This window comes from Dipodomys spectabilis, unplaced genomic scaffold (assembly GCF_019054845.1).
Source record: "Dipodomys spectabilis isolate Male_0828 unplaced genomic scaffold, ASM1905484v1 ptg000050l, whole genome shotgun sequence".
NCBI classification, from domain to species: Eukaryota; Metazoa; Chordata; class Mammalia; order Rodentia; family Heteromyidae; genus Dipodomys; species Dipodomys spectabilis.
This window is the reverse complement of record NW_024870727.1, coordinates 11057036-11083063: the sequence shown is the minus strand read 5'-3', so window position 1 is coordinate 11083063 and position 26028 is coordinate 11057036. Positions and strand designations below refer to the sequence as shown.

Below are 26028 nucleotides of genomic sequence, written 5' to 3'. Positions count from 1 at the left end.
GGTGGGGCTTGAATGTGATTTCTTGGGGATTTTGAAAACTGCATTACCTTAGCACAGTCCTTTAGAATAATCCACAAAAACATATGGTCCTCGTGCAGATAATAGGTAAACAGGGCCAGGCTGGTAGCTCACACCTGTAATTCTAGCTATTCAGGAGGCTGAGATCTGAGGGTCATGATTCAAAGCCAGCCTGGGCAGGAAAGTCTACGAGACTCTTATCTCCAATTAACCACCAGAAAACTGGAAGGAGCACTGTGGCTCAAATAGTAGAGTGCTAGCCTTGAGCTGAAGAGCTAAGGGACTGGAGCTTGAATATACCTTTATGGATTACACCTTTATGTTGCATTTGTTAAGAATTTAAGCCCTCCAAAATCCTCAAGAGCATAATCAGTGAAAACAAAGGCAATGTTTTTTGACATGATACATACCTGCAAACTTTTTCTTTTTTTGTTGTTGTTAAACTTTTTTTATTGTGAAAATACTGTACAGAGGGATTACAATTACATGGGCAAGATAGTGAGTACATTTCTTCCTGCAGACATTTTCTAGTGAATATGTCAGCTAATTTTTTTCTTAAAATCATATAATAGTTTTTATTCTTTAATAACTTGCCCCTCAGGAATGAAGTAAAACTTAAAATGAGCGAAATTAAAATTGTTTACTGTGCTATTCATCTTTAAAAGTTACCTTAATGATTATCTTCTCACTCTCTATCACACACACACACACACACACACACACACACATACACAATCTATCTTTCTCCCTATCTCAATATCTCTCAATATTCATTTCTCTCTGTCTATCCTTCCCGCTGTCTCACAAAAATCTATCTATTAGGGCTGGGAAGGTGGCTCAGTGGTAGAATGCTTGCCTTGCGTGCATGAGGCCCTGGGTTCAATTCCTCAGCACCACATAAGCAGAAAAGGCCAGAAGTGGCGCTGTGGCTCAAGTGCTAGAGTGCTAGCCTTGAGCTGAAGAGCTGAGGGACAGCGCCCAGGCCCAGAGTTCAGGCCCCACAACTGGCAAAAAATAAATAAAATAGGTCCCATGGTTTCCCTTAGTTGCAATATCTAGTATATATATGAGTCAAGCAGAAAAGGTCAGATAAGGTGATGTTAGGGAATGAACCCTAAGATATGTATTTAAATCTTTTTTTCTTTCATGCATTTGTTTCTAAAGCATTTATAAGATTATTTCTTTGTTGCTTTGTATGTCCTTCCCCCACAGTATAACCCCTGCTTTCACTGTATTTGATGTCGGTATAATTTGTGGAGGGGAAGGGGAAAAACAAGTCGTTTAAATAAGGATACAGGTGGACCCGTTGCAACAATGAGAAGTACAAGTTGTCATGTTGAAAATGAACTTTACAATCTTGGTGGGGGGGGTGGGGAGGATTGGGTGGGAGGACGGGGGGGGGGGGGAGGCTGGGAAGGCATGGGAAGGGTAAACAAAGGAGGAGGCTACAAAACTTGATAAGAAATGTACTCACTATCTTGCCCATGTAATTGTGACCCCTCTGTACAATATTTTCACGATAAAATAAAATAAAATCTATCTATTAGTATATCTCTCAGATTGTCCTAGCAGAAGATCCCAATAACTCAATACCTATGTACATATGACCATATAAGATGATGCAAAGTGAAATGAACCCCAAGATATGTAAACAGGAAGTTTTTCTTTGTTGTTGTTTTTAATGTACTATGTAAAGTTATTTCTTTTTTCTTTCATTTTTTTTTCTTTTTCCCCCCTATGGTGTATACCTTGTTGTCACTGCATTTGATTTTGGTACCCTGTGTATTTTATATACGTTTATCTGAGTTAAGGAAGGGAAGGGGAACAACAAAATGGTGAGAAAAAATGACAAAGGTTGAACCAATGCAACATGATACTCACAAGACAATAGAAATGAACTCTATAACTGGGGCGGGGGATGGGGGGATAGAAAGTAGGAGAAAAATGAAGAAAAGAGTAACCATGTTCAAGAAGAAATGTACTCACTGCCTTACTTATGTAACTATAACCCCTCTGTACATCACCTTGATGATAAAAGTAAATTTAAAAAATTAAATTAAATTTTTAAAAATCTATCTACAATATCTCATCAATCTATGTCTATCTTTCTCTGTCTCTCTGTCTTTCTCCTTTCTCTGTCTCTTTCCTTCTCTCTCTCTCTCTCAATCTATCATCTATTATCTCTCTCACCCTCTCTTCTAGTTATTTTCAACAAAAGTGAGAAAAGACACACAACTCTATGACTTAGTTTGCTATTATCTGCTGGTTGTATGCTCTATCTTTGTGTGTGTGTGTGTGTGTGTGTGTGTGTGTGTGTATTTTTTGGTCCAGTCATGGGGCCTGAACTCTGGGCCTAGGTGCTATCCCTCAGCTCTTGAGCTCAAGGCTAGCACTCTACCACTTGAGCCACAGCGCCACTTCCGGCTTTTTCTTTTTTGCTTATGTGGTGCTGAGGAATCGAACCCAGGGCCTCATGCATGCAAGGCAAGCACTCTACCACTGAGCCACCTTCCCAGCCCTGTATGCTCTATCTTTAGCAACTTGAAACAGCCAAAATACTCCTTACCACATCATACTACTCAGGCCAAACCTGGCAAGCAATATAACTAATGCCAACATTTTATTTCAGACTCGTGGTTGTTTTCAAAATGTAAGATTATTTGATGAGTTTCCAATTTTCAATTATTCTGATTGTTTTGTCATGATCATTCTTCACTTAGCATTGAAAGTGGTAACTAACATTTTCCTATCTCTAAAGCCAAGTTTCTCCTCACTCTGCTGTTCAAAGATCAGTTTCCCTTTTGAAGTGAAGTTTTAATTTAAAACGCTTTTCACTCAAGATTTATGCTACCCACAACTTTGAAAGAAATGACAATAGCTAGAACAAGAAAGTGTGATTCGATGATCACTGAAAGCAAGATCTTGCAAGAGGACTTCTTGCTTCAAAGAGAAAGCTCTGAGACATAGTTTCTCTTGCCTGGTGGGGCTTTCAGGGAGAGATGCTAGCTCCATGCATCCAAAAGAAGTAAGGAAAAGAGAAAAGGAAACATGCGGGGACTGGGAAGGTGGCTCAGTGGTAGAGCACTTGCCTTGCATGCTTGAGACCCTGGGTTCGATTCCTCAGCACCACATAAGCAGAAAATAAAAAGCCAGAGGTGGTGCTGTGGCTCCAGTGGTTAAAGCGCTAGCCTTGAGCTGAAGAGCTGAGGGACAGCGCCCAGGCCCAGAGTTCAGGCCCCACGACCGGACCCAAAAAAGCAAAAAAAAAAAAAAAAAGAAAAGGAAACATGCCTAAGATAGAGACAGTAAACAGTAGACATAAATGAAGAGACCACAGGAAGGCTCTGAGTGGGGTCAAGTGGCAAGGAATCAGGCAGCCACACTGCTGCCTGAACATCTAAGGGCCAGGCAGGAGCCCAAGTAAGTCATTTTCCCCTTTTTCTCGGTGCAGAAACAATCACTTATCTCCTCTGGAGGAAAGCATCTCATTTAGTTCCTCAACATGCCTTGAGATCGCTAACTGTAAAAAAACGTGATGGCAATAAGCATAACCAAGCATCAGAAAAGGAAACAAGTTAATCAGAGGTAGAAGAGCCAGAATTGCACATATCAGGGTTATATCATCAAGGACTCCACATATTGGAATTATTAAACAAGAATATATAATTTTGATAGGCTGGAGGTATGGCTCACATCTGTCATTCCAGCTACTCAGGAAGCTGAGACATGGAGAATCACAGATCAGGTATGAAAGTCTTCAAGACTCAGAGGAAGTGCACTGGGCACTTAGACACACACATTAAATTGTAACCCCCTTTATAACCTTTTGAAGTTCAGAGAAAAAATTAATTAAATTTACAAATATAAAAGTATCTCCAAGAGATTTTTGTTTAGAGAAAGATAAAAAATGCATTTTGTGTGATACTACTTCCAGATAAACTGATAAGTATTTGTACAGATAAACAGGGTAATATAGCATAACACCATGTTCACATTATTATTAATATTAACATTATTATTAACATTAAAATAATGCATGAAGTGGAATGCTGCAACATATTCACTTAATTCAAATGTTGGCAATTGTTATTTCTTGGAGAAAAATTGATTTGAAGGAGAAATGAGAAAAGGCCATATTTGTTCTACATGCCTTCTCCTTGCTTGCAATTTTTACCAAAGAGAATTAACTCATTAATTTGTGCAAGTTAAGTTCCTCTAATTGATGAATAGCTAGGAGTTGGAGAGAGTAGTATAAAGAAAAGATAAATAGATAAGTTGTAGTCACAGACACAGTCACCTGTTTTCTCTGCCAACTTTAGTTCTGGAAGACAGATGCCAGGCTCTGGGGGGGGAAAAAATCAGAGCTCAAAGTATTAACTTACAAACGAATCCAATTCTGGTGGCCAGATCAGGATTAGTAGCCCTGGAGAGAACAGTTATGCACACTAGAAAAGCTGGATTCAGCTCAATGTTGGCCCCCAATTGAGAAATTTTCTCCAAGGCCCTGAAAATCCTTTTTCTCCCCTGGTAGTTCCTCCTCCAAATGACCAAATTACTGGCTCCCAGCAGGGCCTTGCTAGACTGACTGCTGTTTTCAGAAAAACTAGTTTGGAGGCCAAAGCAAAGAGCAACTGGGCTATTATGTTGTTTGATGCCAGATTCTAAAGGAATAAAATTATTATTCAGTCATCACTGGGAAGCATCAACTGTACAATCTTTAACAGAACTTAAACCTCAGATCATTTTCGGAGGAAATTATTGAGATCTTTCTCTGGTTTGTAAATCATCTCATCAGACAAAATGTGATTCGATCAAAGGCTCTTTGGAAAACAAGAAGAAGAAGAAGAAAAAGATGCTTTTTCATTCTCCCTATTTTCTGGCTGAGCTCCAGTTCTATAAAATATCCAGAAAGAATTTTATGACAATCAGCAGAACGGTAGCAGAAAGCATTGTTGTTTGCTTCAGACATAAGAATTGAGATTATCATCCATTTATCAGGATGGCATGGACTCGTAATAATGTGATCAACAGCATGACAATCTTTATTATGATGTAATGGCTTAAAACTCAAAATAAAGACTGATGGGCAAAACTGCCCTTGAAAGTGTCTAGGCTTAATATTAAGGAAAGTTGTACATAATCATTTATATAACTCTCAGGACTTGCTTTTCTTGCTTTAAAAGTTATAAAAAAACCTTTCCAAGGTAATAATGATACAATATCAGGCGTTTAATAATGATACAATATCAGGCATTTGTACTATGCTCATTTTTGATAAGGACCTACTCACTTCACATATTGATGATCATATATGTACAAAAATCAAACAAAGAGGCAGCCCCTAACTTGTAAATGTGGTCATTTACTTAACAGCTATACTATTTCACAGATTATCTTCAGCATGTGTTAAACATGGATGCTTTTAATACACCAATAGTTTTTAGGTCTAGGGAACACAGAAATGATTGCAGGAAAAAAATCTTTGTGCTCAAGCAATCAAAATCTAATGAAAGAGACAATGCACTTCTACATTGCTTGAGCCAATAATTCTGACTGGGTTAAGATCAGTCATTCAAGTTAAAAAATAGTGTTAAGAGACCTCAAAAAGTAGAACAACTAAATCTAACGAGGGTATCATAAACCATTTCCTTCAGAGATTCTTTGCCCTGTAGAAGCCCCACAATTTGTCTTCACTTCAAGGTGTCAAGAAGTGATCACCAAATGAACTTGACCAGGTGTTCAGAACTGAAGTAGGCACCAAGACACAAGCTACAAAGTCACCAACCTCCTTAAGGAAGCCGGAGTGTCACAAGCGGTAATGAAGAACACTCAACTGCAATGGAATTGCATAGAAAGAAACACCTAATAGAAGCAAGACCCTCTCCCAAGACTGGAAGACATGTAGGCCTCTGTCAGATAAGGCAAGTCAGGGAACTGGAGGCAGGAGAAACTGGATGGTGGGAACAGCCCATCACATGGCAACATTACATGAGTGAAAGGAAACCAAGGAAGGAAATAGCCTGATAAATCAGAGGAGGGCTTTGCATGAAAGTTGAGGATTTGGGATGATAATTCAAAGGATGGCAGAGATCAGGGATTGGACAATTCTTCCAGCAGGTTACCTAGCTAGTAAAAATGGATGGCAGCTGGGAGACAAACATTTTAGGAAATATTTGCAATATGTGGTGGTGGGAGAGACAAGAGTTTTAATTAGATGGACAGGTGAAATTAATGTTGAGCACCTGATGGTCGAATCAACAGGGATTAGCTATTGGTTAGTAAAATTTACACGAAAAGAGAAAAAATTACATAGGTAAAAATCATAAAATAAGTAACTTTGGAAGGATGTTAGACTGGTTAATGGCTATGGAGTTGAAGATTAATTTCTACCTAATTTGAGTATTGTTTCTATAAAATTTATCCTACTTTAGCATAGAATAAAATTAGGAGAAGTTTCTCTTTAAGTCTTTAGCCCACTTATTGATTGGGCAGTTGTTTCTTTGAAGATTTGTTGTTGGGGGACTTAATTTTTTGAGTTCCAGGTATATTTTAGATATGAGACCCTTGTCTGTTGTACAGCTAGTGAAGATCTTCAGATAAGTTGATGTTAGGGAAATGAACCCTAGGATATGTATTCAAATGTTTTTTTTTTTCTTTCATGCGATTGTTTCTAACACATTTATAAGATTATTTCTTTGTTGCTTTGTATGTCCCTCCCCCACAGTATAACCCCTGCTTTCACTGTATTTGATGTTGTTATAGTTTGTGGAGGGGAAGGGAAAAAAACAAATCGTTTAAATAGAGACACAGGTGTACCCATTGCAACAATGAGATGTACAAGTCGTTATGTCGAAAACGAACTTTACAACTTTGGTAGGGGAGGGGAGGAGGGTTGGGCAGGGGGGCAGGGGGAGGATGGGATGGGAAGGGGAAACAAAGGAGGAGGAGGCAACAATGCTTGGTAAGAAATGTACTCATTATCTTGCCCATGTAATTGTAACCCCTCTGTACAGTATTTTCACAATAAAAAAAAAATTAGGATTTACTGAGCCTCAGTGATTTGTTCTCAATAAGCTTATTAGCTTTATCTCCAATAACCGAATATCTCAAAACCTATCATAGTTGTAACTGTATGCTTACAAAAATCATGCTCAAAAATCATGTAAAAAAGGGCTAGGAAGGTGGCTCAGTGGTACAATGCTTGCCTTGCATGCATGAGGCCCTGGGTTCAATTCCTCAGCACCACATTAGCAGAAAAAACAGGAAGTGGTGCTGTGGCTCAAGTGGTAGAGTTCTAGCCTTGAGCTGAAGAGCTGAAGGACAGCGCCCAGACCCAGAGTTCAGGCCCCATGACACCCCAAATCATGTAAAAGGAAAGTCTTACAGAGACACAAAAGATAAGACTTGTAGAGATTTAAGCAATTTCCCTAATGAATATCTGTAGTGTGCTCAAAATCCAACTTAGATTGTTTGGTTCTAGCACCATAAAGTTCAACCATATTTAAAATTGGTCATCAAGACCTAAGTGATAGAGTACCTGCTTAGCATGTACAAGGCCCTAGATTGAAACCCAACACTGCAAAATACAACAAAAAAAACTTGTCCATATTGTCAATGAGAACTTGACAGATAACTTTAAGTAAAATGTGCTTCATATTCATCACATTAATCTAGATTTCTAATTCAATGAGTCTCAAAAATATCAAACCATAATAGCTAACTGGCTGTACTGTGTAACATCGACCAAAAAACAAGTCTGGAACCACATGCCCAGTTTTTCTTATTAAATTAGTGAGAACTTTGGGAACTCCCAAGATCTGATAGATCAAGACCCCAATAAAAAGGATTAAATCTACCAGGTCCCAGTGGGTCACGCCTATAATACTGGCTATACAGGAAGCTGAGATCTGAAGATCTTGGTTTAAAGCTAGCACAAGCAGGAAAATCCATAAGACTCTTATTTCCAATTAACCACCAGAAAACCAAAGATGGAGCTGTAGGCCCAAGTAGTAGATTGCTAGCCTTGAGCAACAATGCTTAGGAACAGTGCTCAGACACTGAGTATAAGCCTCAAGACCAACACCAAAATAATAAAGGATTAAATCCATTGATAAGTAGTTTGAACAAAAATTTAATGAAATATTTTGTCCAGTTGCACAGGACTATTATTAAGTAATCATCAATAAACACTTTATTTCTACATCATGGTTAAACAGTATATGTGGCATCATCGCTCAGAGAAATCCAAGAACCACGGTAGAGCTCAGGTAAAAGTGGAGAGATATAAGTAAAGAAATGAAATACACAATGTTACTTACTTTATCTCTGGAGAAGCTGAAAAGTTGTTTTCTTTCAGAAAAGAACTGGACAGCTATTACACTGGCTGAGTGACCCCGGAGTTCCCCAACTGGTTTAGAAACCACATACGGATTCCAAAGACAAACTTTATTGTTAATGCCAGCAGTCGCTAATCAGAATGAAGAAAGAAAATCTGGGTTTTAATGTCCATAAGTTGATCAATGCCTTCTGATGAACACGAATGCACTCTGTCCAAAATGAAGGAAGATCTTGCATTGCACACTAAAGTCAGCTGTGAAAATATATGAGCTCCAACCAATGCACAGATTAGAAAGAAAGGGGTATTGGCCTAAGGGAAAGGGGCATGCATGAGCAGGAAGGAAAAATACCGGTCTCCTTTAGGAACCAAACATCAGCCCAAGAGGGAAATGGAACCCTTCTTCTCTCCAGAAAGCACAGTATAGCAATGTAGATAGCAAGGTGGAATGAAATCATATTGACAGTTCACAAATTTAATTTTAAAAAATACGAGGAACAAATTACTTTCACCATCATTTCAATGGTTAAGCATGTACAACTGTCACAAATATCCTTTTGTCCTGCTGTAGTACTGGTAGATGCTTTAAATAAGACTTAGTGGTACTCGGGAAGCACTTCAAGAGCGAGACATCTGTACTTACTAAGGATGTGGAATGCAGAATTTGTTTTCTGGTTCTCCCTGGGTTAGGACTAACTGTGGAGCTGAGATCATTCGCACTTACGTGTCCAGCATAGTGGCAAATACAAATGGTCATTGATATGCAGAGATTGAATTAAGTTTTCACTCCATAACATGAGGGTGGTTTGAGTCTCCTGTCCAGTTGACTCACCAACCTCTCTACCCATCTCTACCAAACCCATGGGGCTCCTTGGAAACTTGGGTGTCATATTTCTAGGCCTGTATTCAAATTATTTTAAGATCCTAACTGGTGGCTATGATGGTTGAGAATTTTAGCCATTTACCCTTCAGCAAATACCCCTATGCTTCACATGAACAATGGCTGTGGAATGAGGGTACCTTGCGCATCCTCTGGTTCTCTGTAACCACCCTTTAGTGTCCCAAGCACATATCTTTTGTGTGATTGTGTGTGTGTCAAAATGTACACACACACATAAAAATTAACAGTTTTCAGAATGTTGAGATACACCATTTAAATACAGAATGGCCTGAACCCATTTCTATATCCTCAGCAAAAATGAACTCTTTTGCCTCAGCATAATTCTTCCTCAATACGCTAAAGCTAGGATAAGTGGAAACATTTGAAAAATCATTATTGAGTGAATTTGAAAGGTAATTGGAAGTTTTCCTATATGTTGTACTGTGTGTGTGTGTGTGTGTGTGTGTGTGTGTGTGTGTGGTTTGTGGTCAGTAGCAGCAATTATAACCAAGAGAATGATGTATTCAGGCAGAACCATTTGTGATACAATAGCAGACACTGCACCAACCATCTTTTCTATCACTTCCCATCCCCCACTCATTGTAAATTAAAACACTTTTGGGGGGGGACTTTCTCATATTTTCGCCCCAATGTCTATCGCATGCACTGCATCATTATCAGGCAATCTCAGGCAATAAAATATGAGCTGCTCATCTTGGTCTCAGTGGCAATAAAGCAACAAGGTAGAGAGGATCCATGAATACAAATCTGCCTCCTAGACAATTTACGAGGCCTTCATCGTTATCATGATTTATTTTACATACCAATTAAATTGAGCCGAGAGTGGTAATCAAAACCATGAACGCCCTGGGCAATGTTGAAGGAAGTCATTTTAAGATGTTTTTTTGATTTCTCTCTCCAAGCTAGCACCACACTGTTTGTACCGGTGGTTGTGCCAGAAATAATAGCATCCAACGATGCATTGTAAGTAACTAGACAGAAAAACAAAAAAGATTTTTAAAAAAAGAGGAGAATACTCTTTAGCTGCTTTTTCACAAGATATTAGTAAAACAAAAATATTTAAACAGGCTCTGCTATAAACTCTTGATTAGGATGATACATCACAACAGACAGAAAACAACTCATTCATCCCATTGTCACTCCTAACAAGGAATTTACAGTGAGAAATCACAGCAAATTCTGCATTCTGACTTGCCTCCCACTCTAGGGATATCTTAAATTATTTTTATAGGACACATGGTAAGAAATAATTTTAATCACAATCATCATATGGGATTCTGGAGACATAAAATGAGTGATTGACCAAATTCCTGTGTTCTTCCTTCTGGGCAGGGAGCAGGCAGACAAGAACTTAGCAACCATCTGCTGCTCCCTAAAGGTCAAGTGAATGCTCAAATGGACAGATCACTTACATTTTGACAGCTCTAGAGTGCTTGAGAGTAAAAAGGTAGAGAGTCAGTCCAAAGCACAGCTAGAGATTTGGGTCAGAGTGGCTGTGTTTTGAGGGTTTGTTGTTGTTTTTATTGTTGGTGGTGGTGGGGTGTGTGTGTATATGTGTGTGTGTGTGTGTGTGTGTGTGTGTGTGTGCGTGCACGTATGCAGGTAAAATCCTCCTCTCCAAGAAAGGAGAGTGACTCCACTGACTTTTTCACAAGTACTGTCCTTTTGCTGTCAGAATCACAAGTTCCAAAAGGGGTCTGTCCCCTGACCAGCCTTAAACCACTCAGCCCTCCACTTACAGGAAGGTTTCTTGTGTGCATTGTGCATAGGTCATCATTTTGGCCCAAAATTGAAAAGATTTTGGACTTGACCTCAATATCAAATTGCTGCTTCTCCCAAGGAAAATTTCTGTCATTGGGCATAGCTTCAAAGGAAGTTGTGTTAACAGACTGTCTCTTAAGAATATTCTTGTCTGGTTATTACAAAGAATCCACAATAGTCTTAGAAGATAAACCTTAGTGGACAATGAGCATGTTTGCACTTAACAATCCACTACCCTTTGTTTCAAATTCTCTGCTGAGATGTTCGTATAGCAAACAACTCAGAGTATAGCTAGTGTCTCCCTTTTGGTGCAAATTACAGGCCAAGAATCATAAGACAGTAGTTTGTCCTGATGCAGACGGGGGTCATGCCTCTGTACAGTATAAACAATTCAGAGTTCTCTACGTTCGGCGAATATCTCTGCTATAATGCAATGTATTCATGTGCGGGCATTCATTTGGAGCCATCTTTGTTGACTTTATGGATTTGGGCCAAGAGGAACAGAAACAAATGTGCCAATCCTTATGCTTCTTACTCTTCTTTGAATAATAGCATATCTTTTCTCTAACATAGGAGTCTGTGTCCTCTCACTGAATGATCTTTACTTTACTATTCACATAATGCATGCATTACTGATTGGACTGAAAAAGGCAGGCTAACTTGTTGATAGCTTTGAAAACAGATCTTTAATGGGTATGGCTGCGGTTGAGAGCTTATATTCTCCCAAATATATATGTTGAAATATTAACCTTCTAAGTGATCGTCATCAGAGGTGAGATAATTAGGTCATATGAGAAGAATGCTCAGGATGGAGTTAGTGCCCTTATAAATGTGAGGCTAGGCATAAGTGTGATGCTATATAACACTCAATACTCAGGAAGAGGAGGTTGGAGGAGGGAAAGCCCATGAACTATCTCTAATTAACCACTAAAACCTGAAAGTGGAGCTGAACCAGCACACACATACTCACACATACACACATATGCACACACACACATACACAAACACACACTCACACACACACATACACACACACACACACACACACACACACACACACATACACACAGAAGTGTTAGGTGGGTAGTTTCCTTTTCCCTTCCACTGTTCTTTTTTTTTTGGCCATGGTGCTTGCATTCTGGACCTGGGCACTGTCCAGCTCTTCAGCTTGAGGCTAGTGCTCTACCACTTGAGTCATAACACCACTTCTGCTTTTCTGGTGGTGGTTAATTGAAGATAAGAGTCTCACAGACTTTCCTGCCTGGGCTGGCTTTGAACTGCGATCCTTAGATCTCAGCCTCATGAGTAGCTAGGATTACAGGAGTGAGCCACCAGCGCCCAGCTCCCTTCTGCTATTCTTAAGTACACAGCTTGAAAGCACCATTGATAAATCAGGAAAAAGCCTTCACCCAACACTAAATCTGCAGCACTATAACCTTGGGCTTCCCTACTTAAACAACAGTAAAAATAAATTTCTTTTGTTCACTGCGTTATAGCAGTTTGAACAAACTAAGACAGGGACCTTTGTGCAAATAGACTTACAAGTTTTAGAGCATTTAATTTTATTATTTTGGTACTTTGATGGACTTAGCTTGATATACATATATACATATGGATATATATACATATATAAGTATACAAATATACATATGCACACACAAATTCCAAATAATTACTAAAGCTGAGGAAATTTTGAGAGTCAGAGCGTGGCTTAATGCATCCCTTTTCCTCTGACCAACTCTATTGGGTTGTTTCTAAAGGCAACTAGGATTTATTCATCTAAGATCTGATATTGGCATGTGAACTACTTACTGAAATATATTTCATACCTATCTCCAAAGAAAATAAATGTCTTTACATAACCAATTTATAACTACATTAAAGAGACTGAAACTGGCATCTATTGATATTCTCTCTTAAGACATGTCACCCCATTCTCAAAGCCTTATTGGGCATTACTGCACCTCTTTTGCAGTAAAAAAAAAGAAATAGATACAATCATAATCATATAGCTCCAAACTTGACAGTAAAGATGCATAAACAAAACAACAAGGGACTATTTTAGCATGTAGTAGAATGATACATTGAGAGATACAGAAATTACAATAGGAATTAGAAAAAGAAGCAATATGTATTATTATTCAGAGTTTCAGAAACAAAATTATAGCACTGGGATTGAACCTTCTTTGTATAATTACTTAAAAATAATTATTTCAGTATTAAAAATTCTTTTTAAAAGATAGCACTTCAATCAGTAAAAGGTCATGACAAAACTCCAGGGTATGAAGCAAAATGTAAAGTCCATCATTGAAAAAGAGGAGTACTCTATTTCTTTATCTTGTGATTAAAGAGGAAGTCCCACCCACAGGTCCCAGTTTGCACCAAAGGCAGCAAATGATTGTCACAAGCTCAGTTCTAGAGTCTAGAGATTACCTCTGAGTTTGGTGGAATACTACACAACATACTATTTTACACATCCGAGCTCCGTGAATTAGTTGTGGGCAAAGCCTGAATACAAACACAGAAGAAAAGACATGATCCCTTGTCAACCAGAACAGAACTTCTCCAGTTTTAGTATTGTACACTAATCACTCTCTCACCTGCTCTCTGTAAACTTGAGATTTTGTATTGTTCACACACTGCTGCTTAGAGACTCCCTGGGAGCTATACTTAAAAGTAGTGAGGCAGGCCAGGCTCCGATGGCTTACACCTGTAGTTCTAGTTACTCAGAATGCTGAGTTTTGAGAATTGTAGTTCAAAGCCAGCCCAAGCAGGAAAATCTGTGAGACTTTTATCACCAATGAAACACACACACACACACACACACACACACACACAAAATAACAAGGTGATAGATTACATCCCAGATAGAGTATTAATACCATTGTAATCTCCACAGGACTAATCCATGGTTCTTGAGTTTTCAAAGGCCACACCTTTGGCTATCTGATGGATAATACAGCCTCTCTCCATCAGAAGAAATGCATTCACAGACTTGGAAAAAATTATATTAAGTGAAGTAAGCCAGGCCCAAAGAAACATAGGTCCCATGGTTTCCCTTATTTGCAATTACTAGTATATGTCTGAGACAAGGAGATGGTCAGATAAATTGATGTTAGGCAAAATGAACCCCAAGATAAGGACTCAGATTTTTTTTCTTTCATGCGATTGTTTCTAACATGTTTATAAGATGATTTCTTTGTTGCTTTGTATGTCCCTCCCCCACGGAATAACCCCTGTTTTCACTGTATTTGATGTTGGTATAATTTATGGAGGGGAAGGGAAAAAAACAAATTGTTTAAATAGGGATACAGGTGGACCCATTGCAACAATGAGATGTACAAGACATTATGTCGAAAAACGAACTTTACAACTTTGGCTGAGGGTAGGGGGGGGAGGATGGGAAGGGATGGGAAGGGGAAACAAAGGAGGAGGCAACAATGCTTGATAAGAAATATACTCATTACCTTGCCCATGTAACCCCTCTGTACGGTATTTTAACAATAAAAAAAAGAAATTCATTCACAAAATTTCTTATAAAATAGCAAGATTTAAAGAACCTCCCATTATTATTCATAAATCTTCCAATCATAGCAGATCTGAGGAACTTAGATTATGAATTTATAACTGCCGGTGAGTTGGGACTAAGAAACCACTCTCTACCTGTTTTTTCAGGTAATTCCTTAAGTTCTTTTCATCATCATCATCATCATCATAATTCATAACACTATGTTGGGTAATACCTACTTTGGGGTTTTCTTTTTAGCTTCTGTTCCTTTCATGTGAATGAGTTTAACTGGCCTTTGATACTAGAATTCTCTTAATGCCAGAAAGCAACTTATTGAAGGATAAAAGAGTCTGAGAAAGAGGAACTCTGCGTAGCAGCACTGCCTCACGGATGTGCAGTTCAAGTCACTGGGAAGGGGGTTATGGGCTACAGAAGGCTTGCCAGCCCCCAGAATGGTCCACCTCTCTGCTCTGCATTAGAGTACCACTTGGATATTATATTTCTTACTCATCCCCCATTATGTAACTTCCTCTTGACCTATGGGTTACTTTTTATCATTGTGAAAACAATCTGTGAACTCTCGCTCCTGTACCAGGCTGCAGGCCTGCAGTTCTCACTCTGTAATAATCTTTGCTGGATAAATTATCCTATCCAGAGTTTGCTGAGGAGAAGATAGGCATCCCAAAATCCAATCTGCCCAAGGGCACCTGGCTAATTGGGACTGGCCCCCGCTCTCTCTGGCTGTGAGCACTCCTTCTCAGTACTGCTGTATCTTCTGTTTCTAAAAAGCCATACTGCCATGCGCATGCCAGGACCGAATGTGGAATTCCACCTACTGCCAACTCCATTTCTGCACCACATGACCTTCAACCCCAGATCAATCCCATACTCCATCTCCAGATTTTCCTTTCTTAATTCCTTCACAGTTCTACTGGTGCCTGTCCCCACAGGGGTTGTGTTATTTATTTATTTATTTATTTTTGCTTGGTTGTAGGGCCTGAACTCTAGTTCTAGTGGGCCCACAGTTTAGGCCCCACAACTGGACCCCCCCCAAAAAACAACAACAACAAAAAAAACAAAACTAAACTAAAGTTGTCAGTTGGATCAAATGGGAGAAATTATTAGGGTAGAAATATTTTTTGGTTGTCTTATAATTATATTAAATAATTTTCATGGATTTGAAGATATACCAGAGTGTAACGGTATATTCTTTAGATCTTATGATACTGACTTAGTGTGTGTCAAGTGATAATAATCCATCATATTTCTGCAAGCCAAAGTTTATTCAGTGAGGTTACTTCCTGAATAGGAATACATATCAGAACTTACACTTTTCATGATTCTAGTAAAGTTATAGTAGCAACAGATGATCTTATGTCCCTGAAAATATTCCCTAAAGAAGATAAAAAGTCTTTTTTTTTTGTCAGTTGTGGTTCTTGAACTCAGGGCCTGGGCACTCTCCCTGAACCTCTTTGTGCTCAAGGCTAGCACTCTACCACTTGAGTCCCAGCTCTACTTCCAGTATTTGAGCAGTTAATTGGAAATAAGAGTCTCAAGGAGATCTTTCTGCCTGGGATGGCTTTGAACCATGATCCTTAGATCTCAACCTCCTGAGTAGCTAGGAGCCACTGGCATCCTGAAAAATTCTAACTTTTTATAGGATCTGATTCCTTCCTGTTTCTTTTCCCTTCCCCTCCCCTCTATTCCCCTTCCTCCCTTCTCTTCCCCTCCCCTCTCTTTCCCTCCCTTCCCCTTCTTCCCTTTTTTCCCTTCCCTTCCCAACTTCTTTCCTTCTTTTTCCTTCCCTGCCATCTTCCTTTTTCTTCATTTCTTCCCTAGAAGGAGAGAACAGATGAAAAAAAGGGCAGAAGGAAAATGAGGGGATAAGAATACAATCCCTGGGCTGGGAAGGTGGCTCAGTGGTAGAGTGCTTGCCTTGCATGCATGAGGCCCTGGGTTCGATTCCTCAGCACCACATAAGCAAAAAAAGCCAGAAGTGGTGCTGTGGTTCAAGTGGTAGAGCGCTAGCCTTGAGCTGAAGAGCTGAGGGACCTTCCCAGCTCTGACACCTTTAGTTTTAAAGCTATAAAGACATATGTGGCTTGGAAGGTGGCTCAGTGGTAGAGTGCTTGCCTTGCATGCATGAGGCCCTGGGTTTGATTCCTCAGCACAAGATAAGCAAAAAAGCCAGAAGTGGCACTGTGGCTCAAATGGTAGAGTGCTAGTCTTGAGCTGAAGATCTGAGGGACAGCACCTAGGCCCCCCAGGACCAACAACAAAAAAAAAAAGACATATGTAAAAGAGCATTGTGCTCTGGTGTGTCCAAAACATTGCTTTGAGATTTCAATCTGCAAGTTTTACCAAGTGACATTTTATGGGTCAGCAGTGTTACATATTGGAGTGTCCGCAATTCACACCTTATATCTAAACCAAGATGTAACTTGTTTCTGATTAAATTGTAGAATGCCATGGCTCCTGAAGATGTGTGAATAAAAGGTGAGAGCAAAGCCATTTCCTTAAAATCAAATTATCTGATAAAAAGAAGCATTTCCTTCCCTCCGTGAACTGAGATAAGTAAGTGATAGGTCATCATAGAGAAGTTGTTTTGGTTTTTGTTCTTGTTTTTAAATATCAAGCCAGGGAATGGGAAGAACTGGAGAAAATTACTCTTTGCTTTTAATATTCTCAGTAAATTTAGAAGGGGAATGTTTTTTAAAGTTTTGCATGCAACATTCTGAGAAGGAAGGAAAAAGACATCCAGAGCATATTTGTACCTTAAGAGGTTGGCTTCCCATCATTCCACTCCACTGTTACATTGTCATTTATAAAAATAAAGCAGGGGCTGGGAAGGTGGCTCAGTGGTAGAGTGCTTGCCTTGCTTACATGAGGCCCTGGGTTCGATTCCTCAGCACCACATAAGCAAAAAGAAAAAACCTGGAAGTGGCGCTGTGGCTCAAGTGGTAAAGTGCTAGCCTTGAGCTGAAGAGCTGAGGGACAGCACCCAGGCCCAGAGTTCAGGCACCACGACCAGACCCAAAAAATAAAAAAATAATAAAGCAATCAGTAATGTATCTGCCCCATAGGCACATCAGAATTGACCCTGTGTCATAGCAATTATTCAGTGTGGATACAGGACTTGGAAATGCAAGGTGATCACTAAAAGCTGTTAGTAATATTATTAAGTGCCATTAGGGTAAGACGAATTAAGCCACCCTACAACATTTGCCAAGAGAAAATGGGGTTGTTTCTAAGAATTCTTTTTTTGTTTGAAGTTTTGAAGAATTTCACGTGAAGAGTCTTATGAGATAGCACAGCAGCATCTTTACGTTTATTGCATGCTTTCTTGTTTCTGTTTTATTTCTTACTTTGGACTTGGAGTTCCATCTTCTGATATCACCATGGGGCTCTGTGTAGTTTGAAGCAACCACCATTTCAAAGAAGAAAGAAAGAATCATTGAATCTATTTCATGGTTTGTTTGTTTGTTTTTTAAATCACCAGCTAGGGCTGGGAAGGTAGCTCAGTGGTAGAGCGCTTGCCTTGCATGCATGAGGCCCTGGGTTCAATTCCTCATTACCACATAAGCAAAAAGAAAAAAGCCAGAAGTGGCACTGTGGCTCAAGTGGTAGAGCGCTAGCCTTGAGCTAAAGAGCTTAGGGACAGCGCCCAGGCCCAGAGTTCAGACCCCACGACCGGACCCAAAAAAAAAAAAATCACCAGCTAGAAGGGTGGCTCAAGTAGTAGAGTTCTCATCTAGCAAGTTCAAGTTCAATCTTTACTACTGGGGGGGGGGGGGGGGTGAGGGGATGGTAATCAAAATGTATTTGTAAAAATTTAGAAATCCAGGCATGGCTCAGTTGGTAGGGTGCTAGCCAATGAGAGAAAGCAGCAGGTACAGAGTTCAAGTTATGGTCTTGACCCTGAAAAAAAAAAAATCTAGCCACTCAGAAGGCTGAAATCGGAGAATCCCAAAATTCAAAACCAGCCCAGGCAGAAAAGTCCATGAGACTCTTGACTCTAATTAACCACCAAAGAGCTGGAAGTGGAGCTGTGGTTCGAACGGTAGAGCACTAGCCTTGACCACAAAAGCTTAGGGACAGCACCAGGCCCTGAGTTCAAGCCCCAGGATCAGCACACCACACTATATCACACACACACACACACACACACACACACACACACACACACACACACGCACGCACGCACAAATAAACAAATACCTATTACTGTTGATATCTTCTTAAAGGATAACGCAATTGATTTAGTGCATTTCAAAACACCAAACAGATACATCTTTCTTATACAAAAGTCTGAACACATAGAAAAAGGTATAGAAGTTGCAGGAAGAGACGACCAGCTCCCAGCGGATCTGAACTGCTGTAAGCTCAGGCAGGGCTGGACTGGTGGGAGAAGTAGCTTTCCTAGCTGCCCAGTGGTGCTGCCTCATTTTGGTTGGAGGACTGATGGATTCAGGGAATTAGAGCAACAACCTGCAAGACACTAAATCTGGCTTCTCTTCCAAAGTTAATTCCCATCAATTAGGAAGGCTCCCAGAGGAGACTCGAGCTACTGTCTGGATCTCAATTCCCTGGCACTACTAGCTCCATTAATTACTATGGCAATTAGTGATTTTTGCTATCATTTTAAAGTGTTTTATGTAACCTACCAGCCCTGGTCAGACAAAGGTGAGATGCCACCTTTCAAAGCAATAAAAAAGGTCAATATTTTTTTGTTTGTTGGGCAATTTTATGCTCATATCTATAATTTTCTCAGTCTATAATTCCCAACATATTTGCTCATACAAGGAGACAGTTGTTAATAATGAAAATTCCTTGAGGTTCAAGATATTTCTATCTCCCTACTGTTGCCCAAATGGCTATATGTACTTTCAAAGAATTTCAAGATTGTAATTATTTTTCTGTTAAAAGATAATACAGACCCACTTAAGCAAGATAAAAAAAATCATTGTCTCCTCAGAGTTTTAAGTAAGAAAGGTGAACCTTATCTTAAATCAGTATGTTCATACCCTCATTCCTGAAACTGAGTTATTCCTTTGACATTTCTGTTTTACAAATATCATTCTTTGCTTCAGTAAAAATTTATTACCGTGAATTTCAAGTGTTCTAAATGACAGGAACTCAGTCATTATATCACAGAAAGATGGAGAAGTGGAAGGGAAAGAGAGAGGGAGGGGAAGATGAAAATTAAGACAATTTCATTTTGAAAGCAGTCCAAATACTGACACATGTATTAAAAACACAAAGAAAACAAAGGAGATGTTATTGTGTTATTAGCAGTCCTGAATGCCACACAATGATGAGAGTTACAATTAGAGTTGGGTGGAAGCTAAGTAGGTTTTATGATGAGTTTCTTCCTTCTTGTGAGAGCGCTTGAGTGCACAGTTCACCTGAGCTAATTGAAGGAAGCATCCATTTTAAATGGAAAGGTTTTAGACCTGATTTCTGCCAACAGGAAAGGAATAGCAGAGTCCAAACCAACACATCCAGGGAACCATTCACTGGTACCTAGACTTACACATTTTCTGTGAAAACATTTTGATCAAAGGATATAAATGTTGATCGAATTCAGTACCTTGCCGGACCCAGGCTCCATGATGGAGAGCATGTTGTAATACATAGCAGCATTTGTGAGAGCCAGAGACCAGCTCTGCCCAAGTGATGGTTGTGGTGGCTTCCTCATCTTCACAGTCACTCGCAGGCCGTTCAAACAGGGAAATCAAGGCTGCCGTGAAAGCAATTGCTTGAACCTTGAGAGTCATGGAACAATATCAAAAAAAAAAAAAAAAAGACAACACAGGTAGGGTGATTATCTTCTAGGAGTCTATGTTCATTAAGATCAATAAGGAACAGATAGTTAAAGAAGAAGTGCTTCGTGATTATCAAAAGGATATGAGCAATTCTGGTTAAAAAAAGAGAGAGCAATTACAAAGTTGGTGAAGAGATGACCAAGAACAGCTTATTACTGGCTATTAAGATGTACTTGTGGCTTACAAAGAGTAAGGACAAATAGCTTTCACGATTACAAAAGGAAAGTATTCAAATTAAGCTGCTTCAGAGGTCTCTGGCATCTTCCAGTGTCATTCAGTAAGTAGTAATTGTTCGTGCATTTGACAGGAAGGCAGGAATCACTCCCTAGCCCCTAGGTTTCCATACTGCCCTCTCCCATGCCTCCATCCCTTTGTTAAATGATACTGGGATAATACTCCTTAGTGCACATAGAACTAAGCACCTCAAAGCTTCTCAATGAAAATCAGAATTGCTTTAAAAGGGCTCTGAAAGATAGGTTTGCTCCATTTAACATTAACCTTTTATTAATACTGTAACCTAATAGATTGGGCATTTTATGATGAAAAAATATTAGCCAACTATTTTTTTCTAAATAAGGAAAATGTAAATATACACAAAACAGAATAACACAATGAAGATTTGTTTTTACAGGCAAGACGACGAATTGTCATCTAATCCATCTCTTTGCCATCCATAATATGTGACCACATAACCTATAATGTAGAATGCCATATTTATGGTATTTTAATTTCTACTTTGAGCTGAAGTTTGATGACTAAATCCACAATGCTCACCCTTTCTCATCCCTCACTTACCTTTCCAGTTATATCTCCAAAAGACAGAACTGATTCATTGGCATCAAGAGGATCGTACCAATAATCCATGCAAATTGGTGCTCCTTTCAGGCCTTGAACTTTGTATTGACAAGGAAAGTCTTCCTTGGATAGTAGATCATAGAAGCAAATCTCTTTAGTTGTAAAAGCTACTGCTATCTAAAATAGCAGAATAGAATAGTGTGAGGCATTTGTGGTATATTTTGTAGACTCAATCTACAAAGCAGACATGCAAATAAAATTAAGAAATCAGACCTCATCCATTGAGGGTCCTTGATCATATTACACAAGTATAGAAGGGCTGACACAAATATACTTTTTTCTAGCTTTGTCTCCATGAGGTAGTCTAACAGCCTTTCTCTCTTATTTCTACTTTACACACCCACCAGAATCTATGAGCCATAGCAATTTAAAGGACTAATTACATTCAAAAGAGGCACAGAAAGCTATAGCATCACACAAACACACCAAAAACTTCCCTAATGATGTTTTATGAAGTAAGCAGTCATTCACAGAAATCAATTCGTTTTTAGACAACTGTGTAACTTATATAAAATCATAAAAGGTCCATTGTAAAGGACCTTTGTTGTAAAGGTAAATGATTTAACAGCACAAAAGTGAATCAGGACAAACTGTCCTTGTAGGAGTCTGCCTGTTGGATTTGATAGTCAAATACTTTAACTCAGCTATTACAATTATGTTAGAAAGAAAAAATAAAAGGAACAATACCTAAATAAAGGAGCAAGGCCTATAATGCTAGCTGCTCAGTAGGTAGGTATCAGAAGGATTGAAGTTAGAGGCTAGCTTAAGTAAAAATCCCACCAGACCCTATAATCAACAGAAAAATCTGGATGTTCTTATATACACCTTTTACTCAGCTGTAGCAGAAAGTACAAATAGGTGAAATATTTTCCAGGCCAGCCTGAGCAAAAAATGAGATCCTGTCTCAAAAATAGCCAGAGCAAAAAGGGCTGGAGGAATGATTCAAATGGTAGAGTGCCTTTCTAGCAAGCATGAAGCTGTGAGTTCAAACTTTAGGACTTCCTCCGACTATGAATGTGTGTGTGTGTGTGTGTGTGTGTGTGTGTGTGTGTGTGTGTGTGTGTGTGTGTGTATGGTATTCTACCAGATTATTAATAAATTTGTATAAATAATTCAGTAAAAAACCATTTTGCCAATTATCTGCTTTTTAATTGAAGTACTGACTTCATTAGACTTAACATATTTACTGACAAGAGAACATTTGCATTCTCATTTTTTCTAACAGAGTACAAAATACAGACCAAAATCTGAAAGAATTGAAGAAAAACATTTTAATGATAACTTGACTTTCAGTAACAGACAAAGCAAATGGGTAACTGATCACAAAGAAAATACAAGTCTTGAAAAAAAAATAAACCAATTAGGTCTAACACATATTAATAGGACATTTCACCCAAGAACAGCAAAAGACACTGTCCTCTCAGATATACCGTGTATTAGGGGATTTTTAAAAAGTCTCAATATTTGTGAAAGATTTGAAGCTATGTAAATTACCATAGCTGAAAACAATGTTATGAGATTAGGCAACAGTTTATCTGGTACACATAAGCCTATCAAAAAGTTACTATTTCTAGGCCTCACAGAGGAAAGATACAAGACCATCCTGGGACATCTTAGCATCCCCAAAAGCAAGAAAGATTTCAAAGAAGTCAAAGAAGCTGGGGCTGGAAAGGTGGCTAAGTGATAGAGTGCTGGCCTCACATGCATGAGGCCCTGGGTCTGATTCCTCAGCACCACATATGCAGAAGAAAAAGCCAGAATGGTGCTGCGGCTCAAGCGTAACCTTGAGCTGAAGAGCTGAGGGACAGCTCCCAGGCCCAGAGTTCAGGCCCCATGAGTGGCCAAAAAAAAAAAACAAAAAAAAAAGTCAGAAGCTGACTTGTGTCTAAAGATGATACACTACTTGGTATGGGAGAATACCAAAGTGGATTGGGGAAAAAAAAGCCAATTTTTTTAATTTATGCATTTTTAATGTTATTGATAACAAAAATTGCAACAGTACTCAGTGTTCCCTGTTAGAGGATACCATAAAAACACTTCATTATTTTGAAAACTGGTAAATAAAAATGGGGAACTGGGCATTTATCCTGCCTTTGTTATGTAACGTGTAACTCATGACAATTAAATGAGAGAAGTACATTGTTTTTAATAGAAGTGTTCCAGATTGTAGAGGCAAAGGAAATGATGACATGAAGATATCATCTGTCAACCTCTAATTAGTGATCGATTATGAAATAATCAACAATAACTGATGTTATCCTAAAACTAGAAAGAACGGAGCGTTCTGTACTTCCTAATGCTAACCTGTTCCAAAAACACAAACAAGCCTGAAATTGAACAAGACTTTCAACTTGACGACAACTCACTTGAGTGTGCACCCCCTGTATAAGCAGCAAAGTCCAAATATGGGAAACGCTCAGGGACAGATACAAAGTGTCTATCAAAAACGTCAACTTCAATAGCCAGAAATAAAACCAGAAAAAATAATAAATCATGTAGATCAAAATAGTCATAATGACTAGAGTATAGCTCAATAGTAGAGCAATTACTTAGGATGCATGAGGCCTTGGATTCAAAAAAAATAAAAAGAAAGGACCATAAAAAATATAATTCAAAAGCTAACAATCTTACTTAGATCTTAAGACACTCAGGAGACTGGATATATGACTCTAGTTGATGACATCAAGGATTTTATTATTTTTTTGCAGTTCTACGATTTAAATTTAGAGCCCTATGCTTTAAGTCACATTCTCTTCTACTGATCCACAACTCCAATCCTGTTTTTGCACTCATAATCTCTAAAATAGGGTCTCACTTTCAGCCTGAGTATGTGCCTAGACTGCGATCCTCCTATTAATATCATCCACTCTACCTAGGATGACAGGTTCATACCACCATGCGCAGTTTCTTCCACAGAGATAGAATGTTGCTCTGGTCCCTGCCCTGGTCCTCCTTCATCTTAGCACAGCTAGGATGGAGGTTCGTATCATAAAAGCCAGTGATTATTTGTTAATAATAGGTATGGTACTGGTATTTTTGTTTTGCTAAGAACATAGAAATGCAGAAGTATTGACAAATGAAATGATTGGATGAAGCTTTAGATGTCAATGTGGTAGACATAGGGAAAATAGACTAGCAATGGTTTCAGTGACCCAGGGCATTCCAGGTTCTACAAACTGTTCTTTAAGCTTGTATATGTGCTCATGAAGCTGTTCAGAGTAAACTTTATCATCTGTGTGACATAAGACATGAGTATATAGATTTTCTTGTCCAAGTACAGTGGTTCACACCTGTTACCTCCGTTACTCTGGAGAATCATGGTTCAAGGGTTAACAAGACCCCATTTCAACTAATATATGGGCAAGGTGGTATGGACAATATAAAATATAAAGCTAGCCAGAGCAAAACCACAAGGCCCTATGAAAAAAAAACAAAACTAAAGCAAAAAGGGCTAGGGCATGGTTCAAGTGGTACAGCACCTGCCTAACAAGTACAAGATCCCAAGTTCAACCCCCACAATGGAAAGAATATTAATTCTTTAAGCTACAACTTCTACTACAAAGTTAGTTTCTTTACACCATCTTTCCTTGGTCAGGTGAAGATATTTGGTCTAAGTCAGACTGATAGAGTTTCTCTTTACATTAAGCTGTCCCATGCCTCTCTGCTCTGTGTGGGAGTCACCAGTCTGCTACAAACTTAACTTGCCAGTTAGCAGTGCTGTGGGGATGCATTTGAGACAGAGCTAAGAGTCTGAGCCATTATCATTTCAAGGCAGCAGGGAACAGCTTGGGAAACCAAGGAGTTCATTTGCTTCTACTTCCATTTCCTCCAGAACAGATAACCTGCACCTGCACCAGGAGTCAGCCAAATCTCACTGCAGCTGTTACACTTGAGACTGATCAGGAGCCCTGCCTCATTATTCCCCCTGCCCTAGTCCTCATTTTTCTTTTCATCTTATCTAATTTTATTATTACTATTTATTATTATTATTTACAAAGGAGTTTAGAAAAACTTAGAAAGGTTTCCTACCTTGTTTACATTTTCCAGAGACACCAGACTTGTTACCCACAGATGTTTGAGCTTGGTGGCATCTGATGTGATAGGAAGTGTTTCTTGGAGCTTTAAATTCTCTCCCCAGAGCCCTAACAAACCTTCTTTACTGATAGTCAGGTAACGACCGGAACTTTTTAAGAAAATTACTTTCTGAATAGTGTCCTTGTGTTTTCCAGGGAGGAATTCCAGATTGTTCCACTGAGGAACCACCATTGCCTTGGTTCGCTCATCTTTCTCATAAAGAGATAACAGAATAAAGGAAGTCAGCTTGTCCCAATTAATAAAGCCATCCCGGGCCACATCCACTTTGTCAAAGAGCTCCCCATATTCTTCTTTGGTGCCCCAACCAATGGTCTCTGTCATCCTCTGCATGAATTCATCTCTGGACATACAAATGGTTCTCTTCGGCTCTGAGGACTAGATATGGAAATAAATAAATAAAGCAATAATGAAAACAGCATAGGTTCAAAGGGATCGTGTTACCCAATATCAGACTCTATCAATAATTCTAAGAAAATTGCCAAGAACTTGTTCAACCACTTTGGAGGTTCCTCAAAAGACTCCACATAGAGCTCCCCAGAAATCCCACTTTGGGGCATTTACCCAAATGATCACAAACAAGACCGTACTAAAGCTACCAGCACAACTATGTTTATTGCAGCATTATTTACCATAGCTAAGATATGGAACCAACCCAGATGTCCCTCAGTAGGTGAATGGGTCAAGAAAATATGGTATATATACACAATGGAATTCTATGCCTCCATCAGAA

At 39.0% G+C, this 26028-nt stretch overlaps 1 protein-coding gene across 1 annotated transcript in view; it reads right to left on the bottom strand.

Annotated features, from left to right (window-relative positions):
* Wdr49 (WD repeat domain 49) overlaps window positions 1–26028 on the bottom strand; it is a 121950-nt gene that overhangs the window by 77875 nt on the left and 18047 nt on the right. Inside the window, exons 2-6 of the mRNA XM_042678861.1 lie at window positions 25233–25673; window positions 21144–21320; window positions 20114–20288; window positions 10058–10225; window positions 8337–8485 (exon numbers count right to left, since the gene is read on the bottom strand). Coding sequence (XP_042534795.1) covers window positions 8337–8485; window positions 10058–10225; window positions 20114–20288; window positions 21144–21320; window positions 25233–25673 — 1110 coding nt within the window. The remainder of the gene's footprint in view (window positions 1–8336; window positions 8486–10057; window positions 10226–20113; window positions 20289–21143; window positions 21321–25232; window positions 25674–26028) is intronic.